Genomic DNA, 16,508 nt, shown 5'->3' on the forward strand with positions numbered 1-16,508 from the left:
CAAACTGACAGTGAGAATGGGGCTCTAAGGACTGCCTTTGTGATGGCACAAGGAGGATTTTTCACTATCTACAAGCTGATAGAAAACCATTAGAAATGTGTAAAAGCTTCTGAAGAAAAGTTAATTCATGGTCCAAAATTTTAGCTGTAGTGAGCAGGCTCTACTTCATACAATTTTTGGCTTCTTCACAGCATTTTTTTCTGGCATTCTACAGCAAAGTTTACCAAAGCTTCTGTCTTTACAGCCAATTCCCACTGAGAAAAAAAAAAAATGCAGCTCACTGAAACATGATGGCTCTCTTCTTAGCCTGAAAGTGTTGTTTAAATCACTGTTCCAATTTTTCAGAATAAATGAATTCTATACTTCTTACAATATTTATTTCTCAGGTAAGATAAACTAAATATATTCTAATATTTTAAAGGAAAGAATATAATTTTTACCTCCATCCACAATGCTATTTTCTATATATATTAGTGAAATATTGTGTTTTCTAGTGCTTTTCATACCAGTGTTCTTACTTTAAAAAAAGTGGAGCTGCAGACAATACTCCCCTCTAGGGGCAGAAACAGAATTTGCAGCGTTCCATTCAGGAGCGCTTCATTTGTAAATCACATTAGTGAAATAAAACTAATACGTCCTCCCAAGTAAAAAAAGTAAAAGATAGCAGAATTATTAAGTCATTCCCCACAGAGAACACTGCTGTCTGTGAAATCTGTCTAGAGGACATGTTGTGCTCCTATATTCACACAGAAGGGCTTTAATGCCACACATATACAGAAGCCCATTTATCAGATTTCCCTAGCAACACACATCCCATCAACTTCTGACCCAGACAAAGTATCATCAAATGCAATATGCGGGGTCTACATTTTTCTTTGTAAGTAAACACATGTGCCATGGAAACGTATGTCCTGACCAGTGCTAAAGCTGGAAGTTTGCTCAGCTGATCATACCTGATATATTTCAAAGTGAAATAGGATGGAAGGTCAGCACTGGCTTGGCTGCTTCCCTCCCCTTCATTCAGGCAGCCAGATGCAAGGTTGCAAAAGCAATTCAGGCATCTCTGTCAATGACAGAGGGTCCAATCCTCCCCACACAGAATACTCCTACGTACAGTCTGGGAAGCTCGCAATTCCTCCTTGGAAACGAGGAGAATGCAGAGCTAACAGAGGGCTGTCTACACATCCCCAGATCCTGAGAACTGAGTAAGCCTGATGGGAGCTACAGGAACTGGGGCTCAAGCCTCAGCTGAAACTCAGTACTTCACAAGGCACTACCACTGAGACAAGCAGCTCCCCCCCCAAAAAAGCCCAGTGCTGTCTATCTTCTCAGTGAAAGCCATCCTAGGTAACTCTGCTAGCTGTTACCTTTCTTAGGACACTCAAGGAAGCTAAAGGGGCTGGCTTCTTTTCACTGTCACCGCTGAACAGGCTGGGATGGGATCCTCAAGCCTCCCTGCAGCACAGAATGGCTCTGCTTCTAAAGGAGCACAGCTCCATGCACATTACAAAAGCAGGCTCCTGACTCATGTTTAAGCAGAAGGGCATAGACACTTTAAATCAGCTCGCTTTCCACTATTCCACCGTAATAGTGGAAAGCAAGCTGATTTAAAAGCTTTGCACTCTATTTCTTATCACATTAGTATTAGTGATAGTAGATAGTAGAAATTTGACATGATAGTGATTCGTAGAAATTTTATTTCCACAGACAATATTCTAACAAAAAGAAAGTTATGTTGCATGGTTTTTTAGGTTAAAAAAGCATTCTGTTCTTTCTGTAGTGTATCAATCAATCCCAAAAAATCAAGGGAGAAGGAGCTGAGTGGGATGATGAGAAAGTCTGTGTCACATCCATATTTTTCTCCAGCTGCATATGCTGAGCTTTTCCTCAGTTAGGGTACCTGTGGCACCTGACAAAACTGCCATTTTCACCAGAGAGACACCTTGACAGAGTAACTCAGATTCAGCGATAAGCTTGCCTAGGTGTATACTTCACCCAGGTCAAACTCTGCTAGCTGGGGTGGCTTAGTTCCTCACCTCATGAGTCAGGGCTTCACTGCATTTGTTAAACACTGCAAAAACCACTGCTTGCACAGAAATTGTGCAATCTGTCCCACAACATAATGTTTTGCTCCAGGATGAATACGAGTCTGATCTGGACTTCACTCACACAAGTAATTTACACAGATAATTGGGAATTACCACTGCTGCAATCTCTGGAGTGGTACTCATGTGGTCCATGCAGCAGTGGAGGCTGGTTTTAAGGCTGGTATTACTAACTTTTTTTTTGTGACATTCCTCTGATAGCTATTTGGACTTTTAAGGGTGTCCATGCATCCTCACATTGTTTTGGTTTATCGTTGCAGTGATCACTAATTTGGGACTAGTAAGAACAGCAACACGCATAGTAGAAGAGAAAATTAGGATGATTTTTCCTTCTTTTAAACGTGACTTCCATCATATCCAAGTCTTTTAGTGCTAATGTAACAACTGGGCTGGTCTAAAGCTGTAAAAGCTGTAAGGACATACATAAGGATACCTTGTATCTCCTTTTCCCTAAAAGAAAGGATTTAAGACTAGGCTAAAAAAAATTAAAACATGTCTGAAACACTTGAAATAAAACCTGAGAAGCTCCAGGTCGCTATGTACAGCATAACCCTCTTGAGCCTGAACAAGTCTTAACTACTAGGCCCCTGAGCGAGCTTGGGACTCTCCCTCCCAGCGTGCAGGTCCCGCAGCAGGACACAGCACCAGCTGGAGCTCGGCTTCCCACAAACAGCTGGGGCTGCCTGCTGAAAATCCAGACAGCTCAGAGCCCAACTTCAGGCTCCTGAGCACTTTGCTGGGTCTTGGGCACCACTCTGGGCTCGCTTATGGAAAGTTCAGAATAACCCTTTATTGCTCGGTAGGTTTTTCCTTTTATCTCTTTTTCAAGTTGTCCATATGACTATGGTCTTGGAGGAAACCCTGTTGAAGACAGACAGCAGTCTTAATTACTACAGGCTAATTATCTTTAATGAACAAATTGCCATGCACTGATGTGGGATTTGTCCTGGAAAGAATTTCAGACACCTAAAATCATTGATGTTATATCTTCTATCTACATCATGCAATGATGATTCTTGGCAGTAGACTCAAATCAGAAGAGGAGTACAACTCTGAAGACCTGAGACACCCATTTGTTTCTCTGTAATATAATGTCCCAGCTTTGTGTCCAGGATTGTACTTGCTCAAGCAGCTTCACAGTGATGCTAGCTTATGTCATTTATCCCTATGATCATTTGCCTTTTAGCACTATTAGTCATATTAATTTTAAAAAAATATACAACAAAAGCTCCAAGGGTTCAAGATGTACTGCCCCAGAACAAAGTCTCAGTTTCTGGTCTTGGATACTGTCCTCCTGCAGTCTGCACTACCACTGCAAAGACAAACAGTAAGAGAGAACAGATAATCATAAAAAAGCTGAACTGAATCATCAAATCTGTTGAGAATATGCTTTCCATTTAATCAAAAGTAATAGTTAAGCACCAGCAGTATTCAGAAGCTACAAATTAATTTGTACTTGAAGGCTACAATTATATTTTCCATTTTTCTTGATATTTACACACATATGTGTGAAAGATTGGCTCCCTGGCTCTACGAGGAGTGGAGAAAGTGATGCTCCCCACAAGTAATTATAGTTATCTGGGAATCAGCACCAGAAGAAACCAATACTGGCTATTACCTCATGGTATACAGCAGAGTGCCATCATCCTCCAGGCGCAGAAGTTTGTTTGGAGTTGTCATGTTGTGAGCAATAGACTTCTTGCCATTGTGGAAAAAAGTGTCTGGGGTCCAAATCTTGCTGGCGAGCAAGTTGTTAAGAGGGAGGCGTTGCATAGGTCCTTTGAATCGCAGCCTTTCATCTTTCCAGCTTTGTCGGAAAAAAACGTCAATGGTGTATTCCTGGTACAAAGAAACACTCGAGGTACTGCAGGATCTGAACAGAAACGATGGTGCCAAAAATGACTTTAGCAAAGTAAATACAACCGAGCTGGCAGCCACATGCTAACTTACCATTTCTGTGTCTGACACAGGACCAAAACTGGTAACATAGATGTCTGTTTTCACCTGAGTTATTCTCTCTGTAATAAACATGGGCTCCACATTAGTAATTGCTTTAAAATGCAAATACCTCCTGGCAATGCTTTTTTCCTATTAATTCCTGACTCACTCAAAAATCCCCAAAAGATTGAAATTAAGAGCATGCTCGAGGAGACATTTCATCCTGGATCAAATGCAATCGTTAACCTTTGGGAGTCCAGCCATTGTTCTTACAGTCAGAAAGAAACTGGCCCTTCAAGGGTGCATTTCCTCTGACTGACAGGTTTTGATCATAGAAACACAGGTTTGGGTTGGAAGGGACTTTAAAGATCATCTAGTTTCAACCCCCTGCCATGGGCAGGGACACCCTTGACTAGATCAGGTTGCTCAGAACCCCATACAACCCGGCCTTGATCACTTCTAGGGCTGGGGTATCCACAGCTTTTCTGGGAAACCTGTTCCAGTGTCTCATCACCCTCAAGGTAAAGAATTTCTTCCTAATACCTAATCTAAATCTACCATTTTCCAGTTTAAAACCATTCCTCCTGATCCTATCACTGCACTCCCTGATAAAAGGTCCTTCCCCATTTTTCATCTAAGCAGCACTGGAAATGCAGGTTTCTGTAAGGTCTCCCCAGAGCCTTCTCTTCTCTGGGCTGAAGAACCCCAACTCTCTCATCGTGTCTTCACAGGAGAGGTACTCCAGCATTCTCATAATCTTGGTGGCCTCCTCTGGACACACTCCAACAGGTTCATGTCCTTCTTATGCTGGGATTCCAGAGCTGGACACAATACTCACAAAAGCACAGGGGAACAATCTCCTCCCCCAGCTTGCTGGCCACTCTTCTTTTGATGCATCCCAGGATGCGATTGGCATTCTGGGCTGTCAGTGCACACTGCCAGCTCTTACACAATACCTACTACAGGATGAGATGAAGTGTATCTTGGAAGGACCTACTCCCCTCTGCTGTCTTGGGTGATCTGCCTGATTTCAGACATCTATCAGAGATGTCCGAAGTTAGGTCAAGTTACTTCTACCCTCAAGTCTCTAAGTCCTTCTGGCATCTTTTCAAATCCAGGTCTAATTTAATTTAAGGGCAGAAATTTCAGAAGTTCGTTATATAAGATAAAAAGCATCGAGCCCTATTTTCAAGCATCTCTGTGTAAAGTGAGAGGAGAAGGAGAGAAAGGGATGAAAGCAATGTGTTGGTCTCACAAGAGGAAGGGGTGGGGGTAGCCAGATTAAAAAAGGGCCAGGAAGAAACATAACAGATGGTTTACACATGGGTAGAAAATGAGAGAAATCTGGGGGAAAGAGAGCTGAAGGAGGGCTCAACAAGGTTAGGATGGCAACCACTATTCACATGCTAGGGTTTTAAAATAGCTGCTGTAGAGGTTATCAAAAAGACATATCAATACAGATTTGCTGTACTTGTCTAAATATGGACGGTTTGGGGATCTGTTTTTAAAGAGATATGCATTACCAACATAATTTTATATAGGCTGACCAGTAAGAGAATCTCACAGCAACCTGCTAGCATAATCTCTTGCTCACCTTAGGAAGTACCAGAAAGAAAAACCCAAACTGTATTCAGTTACAGAAAAAAAATGTACCACAGATGCTCTCCTAAGCCAACCTCAGATGACCTGAGTGACTGAAAGAACACGACTTTCAGTAATCTTTTTCTTGTGCCCCATTTGCCAGGAGACAAATCTGCTTTCTGGACTCAGTTTAGTTATCAAACACAAGTTCCCTGTCACGGCCCAGAGCAGGCATCCACTTTAGAGGGCACCACACAGACCATGGACCCATCCAGGGAAGACTGGCTGAGCCCACGTGTTATCCTACCTCCCAGTCCTGGGCGCAGCCTGTTGTCGTAGCCGTCCAGCAGACCGTCCAAGATCCTGGTGAATATAGTGATGTTATCATTGGCCTCCTCTTTTACTGATGGTGTTGGTGTTTGTGAAAAGCTGTTTTATGCAAACAAAAGGAAACACGTCAAAAGCCATACCAGTTTCAAGGAGCTACAGTCTCAAGGGAACTTTGTGATGGAGCCTCCAAGACTCTGCCCTCTCCTCCTGCTCCTGAATAGCACAGGGAGCTGCAGCCATTTATTTCATCACTACTATAACCTTGAAAACAGCTCTCCCTGGAGGAGGACCCAAAGGACGACCCATGCCATAAAGGTAAAACCCTGGGGTGCAGGACTGGGGGACACCTGAGCCCTCTGATCTTTGTTCATAATGCACAAGTAGATCCCTGTCCCCAGTGCTACCCCTTCCCACATCAGCCCCACCACCTCTCCAGTGCTGGCATGGCTCCATCAGTGGCAGGGAGCAGGGTCAGCTCACAGTGCTGGCAAAAGCTGTTACTGGTTTCCCCCAGGGCCGCTCTCGATTCCTTGGGAACTACATGGCTGGCAGGGGAGCTGCATGACAAGCACACGTTTGCCTGAGGATGCACCTTCAAGTATGCCTGAAGGTGCTCTTGAATCTTTAAATGCCAAACAGTTTCTAATTTTCAAAGTTTCTGTAATTCTGGCAACAGCCAGAACAAAGGATGAACTGTGACCTTATTTGAGGATAACAAACTCCCACTACATCAAAAATCCTACTGGGGTACCACTGGGGTATCTGAAAAACATACTGCTGTACAGAAAACACAGTTCTTCACTCCTCCTCTCTCTTTTGCATAAATTAGTTCTCCCTTGTAGTATGCAAATAACAGCAATGTGTAGTGGGCCTCATTCCATATCTTTTGGGCCAGATTTGTTTTTATTCCAAACTCTTTTTTATTTCACCATTTTATCCATGGCTCAGACCTAGGAAGCTGCTCACGGCACAACTAACAACTTGCATTTTTAAATCTGTTTGATTTTCATTTAAAGATGCTTAGGAGAATCCCCTGCTTATTAATGCCTTTGCTTACCTAAAGAATAGACATGGGAGATTATCCATAAGCATGCTTCACCTACAGCAAGCAATGAGCATCTCTTAAGACATCTCACACCAGGCGCTTATTCATGATTCAGCCTCTGCTGAGATCACCAGCACATGCTCCAGCTGTGACAGGGCACACCGCTCCAGCAGGAACTGTGCCCTGCCTCCTGCACCCTGCCAGCAGGCAAGAATAGCTTACACTCAGCAATCTGAACTTGATGGGAGACAGTCATCCAGAGAATTAAAAAAAAATAAAAATCAATAAATAAAAAGAATCCATGTTTATTTACTACCAGTCCCCAGGGAAATAAATCAGTAAAATAAACAGAGAAGCTCAGAATATCTCTCTGAACAGCTTTCTTTGCAGAATGCTTGTGACATTTGTGTTTGCCCTACCTAATGGAAAAGGATTCATACAAAGAAAGACAAAGGGGCCTCAACCTGGTTTTACTTGCATAAGGTTTCCACAATGAGACCACATGACACCACTGTAATGCATCTGGAAGTTTTAGTGATGCCAGACCTAGCTCAGAACAAGCTGCTCCCAGCCATGTATCCCCTCACAGACCTGGGGATGCCCAGTCCTGTGCTCGTTCCCTTCACAGTTTGTATGCTTCTGCTGAAAAAGGAAAGGATTGCAAAGCTATCGACAGGGAACCCCTAAAACATGGGAAGCCTGGACAGAGCAAGGCAGATCAAACCAATATGGTTAACATGACATTCTCTCTTTTTTTCTGTCTCAAATGGCAGGTTATATACACTTCAGTATGGTTTACAATTACAGGTCATAAGAAAAATGCAAACAAACACTGTTTATCTTATTCTTAAGGTGGCTAAAATGTTCACACTACAAGCTATACCTATTCACACCTAAAAACCCACTATCCCATGTGCACACCTTAACACAATTTCTAGCTGCGCCACAGGCTTCACAGGCCTGTATCTGGGGCCCAGGCTGGGGCAGCTCAAACCTTCCTCCAAATATACATCATGTCCTCTCTGAGAAATTCTGCACCACAAAGCCTCTCAGGACATGGGAGTAAGGTGGGGTGGAGGGAGCCCAGTGTGAAACACTGAAGCCCATGGAAATGACTGGTTGAGGAGGCCTCTTACGGCCTGAAAGTGCAGCTGGCGTTGCTGCAGCCCTCAGCAAGCTCCACACCGCAGAGCCGAAGGCACCAAGGATCTCCCCGCGCTGCAGGTGGAGGCATAGCCACAAATCTTGCCTATTTCTCATCTCCATAGTCAAAAGACCAAACTAATTCTGCTTTCTATGCTGTGATCACAACCTCTAGTGAGCAACTGAGGCAGACAAGAAAGACAGTTAACCCAGCAGATGCAAACTGATTACACAAACATCAGACATGTTTTCAGGCCGGATGATTCCAGAAAAAAGATTGTAGACTTTTTGGTCAATTGTATTTGAAGGGATGCCATTTAAAAGTGAATATTCAGAAGCAGCAGCCTAACCAATGCAAACAGGAGACAGAACTTACAGACTTTCTTTAAATGCAGCAACCACGACTAATGCTTTGATAAAATCCTAGTATAAAGCATGAAAATCCAGTACACCTAGAATACTATTTTCAACTTTTCTCATCTATTTTATCTTCTTTTCTTTTTCATAAGAAAGAGATATGCATCATGCTGTCTGCCTGCTGCACCGCATCAACGTAGGAACCCATTTTCATTTTCCACTGCATCTGACAAAAAAGCAGAGAGATCAAACTTCATTTCATTCCTACAAGTTTCATGAGAAGCTGTGACTAGACAAGGGGAGAGCAATCTAAATTAGTGCCTCATTAAGTAAAAATGTGAGGTTAGCAGTCATCTATTCCCTCTGGCTTGCTGACTGGGCCACTCAGTATGCATGTAGCTCAGAAACAGCCTCAGCAAGACCAGCCCCCCTCCTCTCTGACAATTAAGAGATATGGAGGAGATTTGCAGGGGTCATTATGAAAGATCCTGGGAGAAAAGGACAGTAGAAGTAAAATCTAGGTGTTGCAATGGGAGATGGGAACAAGGGATATCAAATGTGGAGCTGGGATTATTGCAAAGATACAGTGCTGGGGGCACAGGACACAAAGCTTCACTAGTTTCTCTGCTCTTGAAAAAGCTTGTTATTTTTAGTGCTTACGGCTGAATTCAAAGCCAATTGAACTCTGAGGGAGGATTTCCATTGAACTATTTTTGTGGGGATGGGGCAAAATATACTTAGTTCTCATAACTGCTCCTCTCAATCTAACAAGAGCAATTGATGTTGCTTCCTTCTATCTCAACTATGTATGTCTTTCACAGGAATAGTACACACACCCCATATAATGAAATACTTTTATCTCTTCACAACAGAAGATAATTAATAGAGGTAAAAGATGGAGAAACAACTATGGTGAAGACTAGCAAAAAGTCTGCACTTCTCCAAAACTGCAATCCAATTTAGATTTGGCAGATCACTTCACCCGAAAAAGAAGGCATCTGATTCTAAATTTCAGTGAAATGCCAGTATTATGTGAAGTTGCATTTGTAGATGGATTGCTGTTTGCTCTTATGTAAGTGTTAACTTTTTCTGTCTTAAGAGAAAGTTAGCATTTAATTTCTGTTATTGAGATTGCTGGTGAAATTTGAGTAAGGACTGAGACTGTCGTGACATGTAAAAAGACATGTGAACACTACTTGCAAAGTTAAGTGCATATATTAGATACTATATAGCTCAATGAAGAGAGAAAAATAGGTGCTACCTACCCTAAATTAATTATTTCCACACAGCTAAAGATTAGGCTTTATCAACATATTAGTAGGCAAGCATATTATTACCCCTCTGGAGTGAAAAAGGTTTTTATAGCAGAAATTTTCAGTTAGGGATAAAAATAAACCTAGAAAAGAATCTTACGGAAATGCTAAGAAAATCCAGAGATAATTGCATTTAAAGCTCCTTACTGAACATAAACCAAATCAACCAGGAATACTTCTCATCACGTTTATTTAATATTGCAATTTCAGGGTAACTGAAAAAAATCAGAAGCCACAGAAGGGGCCCATCAGTGTAAAATGTAATAACTCTCTAAAGATGCTCAGCTACTTCTTCTGATGGCTTCATCATTTACCACTTTAAACATCGTTGTCATTTTTGCCATCTAGTCAAAATCATGGCAGGTACAACTCATAGCTTAGTTGTAATAAGAGGAAAATGTATGGTAGATATTTAATGGCTTTTTTCTCAAAAACCTCTTTAAAAAAAGGTAAGAATTCCTGAAAATGTAACTGAAGAGTATTTTACTATTGAAATATGTATTTTACTCTCTCTCTTTTAAGAGTAGTGTTTCCAATAACTTGCTTTAATAGGATTGCAATTATATCTGAACTTCAGAGAAATTAACAGTCTGTGAAAGACAGTGGAGATGCAACACAAACTTTTGGATAAAGCCAGCTGGCCAGACATCACAAGAAATAGATGTACTTTTCTAAGTTAGCTTCTTGCCAGTCCTTCCGTATGGGTTCTTGAGATCTAAAAATGATGATTTTGTGAATTTGTGCACTGAAGGCTCAATTCTTTCACACTGGATTATAACAGAGGACTGACTAAAATGATGAAATTTAAAAAAATATTTTCAGATTCTTAAAAAAATAATTTAATTCTCTTATTTAGAAAGAGCTGTGCTTTGCTGCCTTCACGGAAGGAGTAATTTGTGAGCAGTGCAGTGAGAGCCTCTTTTTCACAGGGTGACATCTCACCATCTTTTACCCTCACGACATCCTAATACCTCTTTGGATGTCCTGAACTGCTTCCAGGGTCATTAAACACCTCCCAGTACTCTCAGCTCCCCAGATCACTGACCTGCAGCTTCACTGAGAGGTACTGCATGCCAGGGCTTCTCCTGCACCAAATATGAGCTGGATGGCCTGAGGGACACTCCTGCTCTTTGGCCAGCTGGCAGGCCAGAGATGCTGAAGCCGTTCAGCTGTTCAGCAGTGGGATTTACTGATAACTGTTTGCCTCCTGCAAGCAGTTCTAGATAGCAATTTCGTTTTCCAGTTATTAAAATTGCCTAATGGGTTCAAAAAGCTATCTGGAGATATGGAGAATGAAAGGAAGACAGAATAAAAAAAATAAACAGACAAGCATGACTGCGTAAGGATACAATAACTCTTACAAAATTAGTCTTTAAAAATATGAGGAAGAACTCCCTAGCATCACGAGTACTTGGAATGAGGCATCCTAGCAGAACTAACTGCTTAGGGCTGCAGAAACTTACTTGAAATAACAGCCTGAAGGAGAGGTATGTTTTGCCTAAACAGCAGGATTATGGTCTTAGTGATAAGAGCTGTGGGCTGGAGAAGAATTATGTGAAACCACAGATGCATCATAGACTGAATTCTTCAGAGTGTACAGAGAAATGCTGGGTTGGCTATACATAATTGGGATCTTCTGTTCTCCATGTTTCTGCTATTATAAATATTATTAGCAGATGGCAGCTACACTGTGGGTACATTAACAATGTCCATCCTCCACCCCTGTTGGTTCTTGCTCTTAGACAGATTTCTAAAATGGCACATCCGAAACACAAACATGCCAGGACTGAGCATCACCAGTGTGACCCCATGGATGGCCTGGGACTTGCAAAGTAAGAGCTGGCCAGCTTGGAGCCAACCTTGGGCTACCTCATCTCAGGGAGATCTGTGTGCCAGCAGCTACACACGGCACCAACCCTCACAGGACTGCCACTACCTGAGCACCCTGAGGGCCCACAAGCAGTGTTTTATCTCACCTGAAAATTCTCTTCATGGTTTTATTTTACCTTTAATCATTCTCTAGCTTTATTATTAATGTCTACTTTTGAGACAATTGTGAGCTACCTTGAAATACTTAAGCAAAACACCTTAAGTTGTTATACATTATACAACTCAAGGCTGAATTCAAGCAGGCTTGAAAAAGCTTTGACTTGTGCTGGACCGTTTTCTGCAGAAGTAGATTCATAAAACTGTTAAACCAAAAACAGGAGGGGAGAGGACTTCAAAACCTCTTCTCAGTTCATCTATATCTTTGAAATTTAATTCAGTGATTTTTCTTTAGATAGCTGCTACCAATTATGCCTACAGTTCTCCTCTACTGCCTACTAATGTGGATAATTCTCGATAGTCATTACACATTTATGTTAAACATTAATCACAGTCTTTTACTGAGATTTCTCAAGTAGCCTAGTAGATTGAGATACATAATTTCTGTTTATGTTACCAGGGATTGTGCATGAAAATCCCCCAAGGTGGCTTTGGCTATGTCAGCAAAAACCGTATTTATGATTTAATATAAATATGGAATGACTATGGAGAACTGTAGAAAAATATCTGCCTTCATCTCTAATGTCCTACAGTATTTTGATTTTTAATTTGTGCTCCTTTGACCAATCACTTTTATCTAGCACATTGCAAAACTCACTGCAATATAACAGCACAGCAGAAACATGGATGAAGCTAATAAAGAAGAACCTGGAAGCAACAGCAAGTGTTACTAGTATTAGATTCCTGCAGTTAATACAGCAGCCTACATGTTAATTGTACTGCTCCGTCCTGAAGAGTCAGTCCCAAAGCACTTAGCAAATTACACTCTGAAACTGCTTCTGCCTCTGAAGCAGAAGCACTGGAGCATCCTCTGTCTTTTGAGCAGGGTCAAAATTCAGCCCTAAGGCAATGTGTGAATGGTGCAGTGAATTGGAGCTGCTTATCTCTGCAGGCCTGGACTAAAATACTAGATCAGAAATGGGGGGCAAGGGGGTGGGGTGGGGGGAATTTACGTGATGATCTCATTTTAGTGCACAGAAGCTTTGTGACTAACTTGCACAAAACAAGTGTCCTAGTTTCCTCTAGTTCCTCTGGTTATCTGCCAGGTTACAGGTCACACTGATTTTCACCTGGGACTTTGATTCAGTATTTGCTTTGGAGTCAAAAGAGAGTTAAACCATCTTTGTTTGGGGTTGTTTGGTTCTGGGGTTTTTTGCATCCTCATCTATCTATTCTTCTGTTAGAGGAGAAACACACTTCAAAGACCCACACACCAAGCAGGTCACACTCAACTACTGCAATGTGCTGCCTTCTGCAAGGATGACAAACAACCAAGAAGGACTTAAGGTTATAGCCACCAAGATTTTCTCAATGTGGAAATTCTTTGTCAATCTACAGTAATATAAAGACAAGTTTAAAGCAAGTCCCATTCTATCTCAGCCCTCTTAAATTCTGTCACAAAATCCTGGGAGACTTTTGCCTTATACCATGGTGATAGAAAGACCAGATCTTTCCAAGGTGAACAAATGAATATGCAACTCTTTGCATCCTTTGTAGAGTGCAGTCCTACATCTGTTCACATCAACCTCTGAGGTTACAGGCTTCTGTCTACCTGAATGGGACATGTGCTGGATGCCAGGCTAAGCTTTGCTTACAGCAGAGACAGTCACCACTCAAAGTTTGGTCTTTCTCCTAGTTCCAATCTGGAACAAATCCGTTTGCTTGAAATCAGAAACTGATTTGCATCTCCATTTTATCTCTTCTTATAGCAAGGAATCGATGGGTGTGCTTGTGAATCAGCGTGTTGCGAGGATTCATTTTTTTCTGGTGAAATCATAAATAATTGTTCTCCTCCACAAAGAAGAATCAACCTACGTTTCCCAAGCACTTACAAAATGCTTTTTCCAGATTCCATTGTATACCTCATATTCAGAAAGTTCTTAAGATCTCTGGGTATAGGGAAAACATATAAATACAGGCTTTCTGACTTTATTTTTCATTTTCTGAGACCTACAGCCAGAACATCTCTTTAAAACAGTTTTCAGAATATCACTGTCAGGAAAGCATCCAAAGCAAAAATAGGAAACGGGATTCCTTACTATATGCTTCAGGGGAACACGATTTCTAATTATTCTAACAAGTTTCAAACTCAAGACATCCTTCTAAGCAGTCACTATCTTAGGTCACTCAGGAGGAAAGCCTGTGTCAGCTAGTAACACACATCAAGTCTCACTGTTGCAGTTTTGGAGGTTTTTTCACACTCATGCCTATAACCAGCACCCATCAGGTGAGAGGGAAGGTGCAAGATCTCGACATCACAGACACAGGGGCAGAGGGCACAACAGCCCCTGGCTGTGCTAAACCCAGGACAGAGCATTCAGCAGCTGTAGGCCTGGTCTGAGTTCCTCGTGCCCCACAAGCCTTTCCCTGTGCCACTGCAGCAGGCATAAACAACCGATACAAGAGAGCAAATCTGAACAGGAGAGCAAATCACTCCCTCCTCCCTGACACCACGACCTTAAGATGAAACATAAAGCTCACTTGTTTTGTTCACCTACTCCGTACCACACTGAGCCAAGTCTTCTCATTTCCTTAAAAAAGCCACAGAAGAAATTCAAATGCAACTGGCAACTCACCCAAAGTGGCTGGCTAAACTCATGGAAACGCAGAAGAGGAAGAAGTTTTTGATCATGATAAAGTCAGAGACCATCCCATTGTCCATTCCAGAGGAGAAGAGGAACGCAGGTGGTTGCTTTGGTGAAGGTGCAGCTGTTCACTTTGTTCTTACACTGCAACAATACAAAAAAATGATAAATTATTGCATGGACAGAGAGCAGGAGAGTGGAGTTCAGCTAACACCGCATCTTTTGCTATCTGCGTTTTTCACAAACTTATCTAGGCTTATGTAAACATCAGCTGTTTATGTAAAATTGTGTATCTTCAAGGACATGTTTTACCTTCTGCTGTCAGCAAACTGCAAAACAGGAAAAATTCTTTGTGGCCCAGCTTTTCCTTATATTCATCTGTGGTATAAATAACTAAAAAAATAGCCACCATTTTCCAAATGCCAATTTCAACCCTTTACCTATTTCAACAACTTCCACATGCCTGCAAACCCAGGGCTGTGTGCAGCCTCCGCATCCTTTCCTTCCATCGCAATTTTTTCCCATTAAATACCCGGCTTCCCTTTCCAAAATCCCAGTTGAAATGCCAAGAAACACCTACTGCTTCTTGGAATTCATGCTGCTGATGCACGGCTTAGCAAAAGGAGGGTGGGTTGTTGGGGGGGGGGGGGGGGCGGGGGGGAAAGAGGGTAAAAAGTGACCTTCCTCGCAAAGGCACATAAACCTCACGCTAGCACGAAGAACGACAGTAATGTAGCTGCTCCAGCGACTGCTGCTTTTTGGATACCTGCCTCAGCGACCAGATCACCAATTTCAGCATTGTGCACTAACGTTTTCCTCTGTGCCCTATTAAAAACAAACAAAAAACCAAAACCACAACAAAACCCCCCAAAAGCCAACGAAACAAAAACCAAACAAACCACCCGAGCCCAACAAAAACCCCAAAACAACCCCCAAAAACACACCCAGAGGGGAATTGCCTGTATTTTCTACCTGAACCCTGTGCCCCCGTGGCTACATCGCTCAGCAACTTGTTCTCCCACCCCGCCGGCGCCGCAAGGCAAAACGCCCGAACCAAAAGCCGCCCCCCGGGGCTCCCCAGCCCGGCCCGCGCTGCCCCGCACCGGGTCCCGCTGGCTCCGCACCGAGCACTGCGGGGCCACAGCTCCGTTCCCGCAGCCCCGGCCCGCCCGCACCTGTCCGGCGACCGTCGCTCCCTCGCCGCCGCCGCCCGCACACTGCGCCCGGAGCGACGCGCACCGCTCCGCGGAGGGTGACACCTGCCCGCCCGTGCCCGCTCCGCCGCTCCTTCCCGTGTCCCCTCCCCGGTCCCCCTGGCACCCCGGGATCGCCCCCGCCCCGCCCGCCGGCCGAAGTTTCCCGCGGCCATGTGCGCGGCGCGGGGCGCGGCGGTGCCCGCCCGGGGGGCTGCAGCCGGGGTTCCCCGCCGCCCTCGCCTGCCCGGCCGGGCGCGGGAGCCCGGCGCTTACCAGCCGCCGGCGAGGGGACGAGGAGGAGGGGTCAGCGTTTGCCCGAAAGTTGCGGAGCGGCAGCAGGAGCGGAGCGGGAGCGGCGGCGCTGCCTCCCGGCCGCTGGCAGGCGCGGCCCCGCCGCAGCGCCGCGCCCGCGCCGCCCCCGCGCGGAGCCCGCGGCCGGGAGCGCGGGGAGGTGTGAGGGGCGCGCCCGACCCTCGGGCACCCCGGCGGGGACCTCCCGGCGAGGGGCCGCTCCCGGAGCCGTCGCAGCCCCGGCAGGCGTCACAGCGGCTCCGGGAGCTCCCCGCGCTGCTCTCCCGCGAGCAGCCCCCACCGAGCGCCCCCCGGGGCAGCGTCTCCGGTGAGCCCGGCCGGCGCCGGCTGTCCTCGGGGAGAGGGAGCCTCTGCCACAGCCCGGGCGTGCAGGTGTCGTGTGGCCGTGGGACAGGGGCACATAGCACGGCCGAGGCTTGCCGATGTATAGGCTCGTTGCGCCACACGTGCGTTAGAGTACATATATATACACGCACCTCGACATACCCAGATCTTACCTAAAGTCCTCTTCCAGTGGACCTGACTTAAACCATCCTAGCTCTTGAACGCTGAAGTAG

The 16,508-nt window shown here is 44.3% G+C and overlaps 1 protein-coding gene across 1 annotated transcript in view; it reads right to left on the reverse strand.

Moving 5' to 3' along the window:
- The window catches only part of GABRA5 (gamma-aminobutyric acid type A receptor subunit alpha5), a 55,864-nt gene extending 40,122 nt beyond the window's left edge, over positions 1 to 15,742 (reverse strand). Inside the window, exons 1-4 of the mRNA XM_066313580.1 lie at positions 14,435 to 15,742; positions 5,932 to 6,053; positions 4,056 to 4,123; positions 3,724 to 3,944 (exon numbers count right to left, since the gene is read on the reverse strand). Of these exons, the coding sequence (XP_066169677.1) occupies positions 3,724 to 3,944; positions 4,056 to 4,123; positions 5,932 to 6,053; positions 14,435 to 14,520 (497 nt within the window). The 5' untranslated portion in view covers positions 14,521 to 15,742. The remainder of the gene's footprint in view (positions 1 to 3,723; positions 3,945 to 4,055; positions 4,124 to 5,931; positions 6,054 to 14,434) is intronic.
- Positions 15,743 to 16,508: the final 766 nt, after the last annotated feature.

The sequence above is a fragment of the Sylvia atricapilla genome, chromosome 2 (assembly GCF_009819655.1).
Source record: "Sylvia atricapilla isolate bSylAtr1 chromosome 2, bSylAtr1.pri, whole genome shotgun sequence".
Taxonomy (NCBI): domain Eukaryota; kingdom Metazoa; phylum Chordata; class Aves; order Passeriformes; family Sylviidae; genus Sylvia; species Sylvia atricapilla.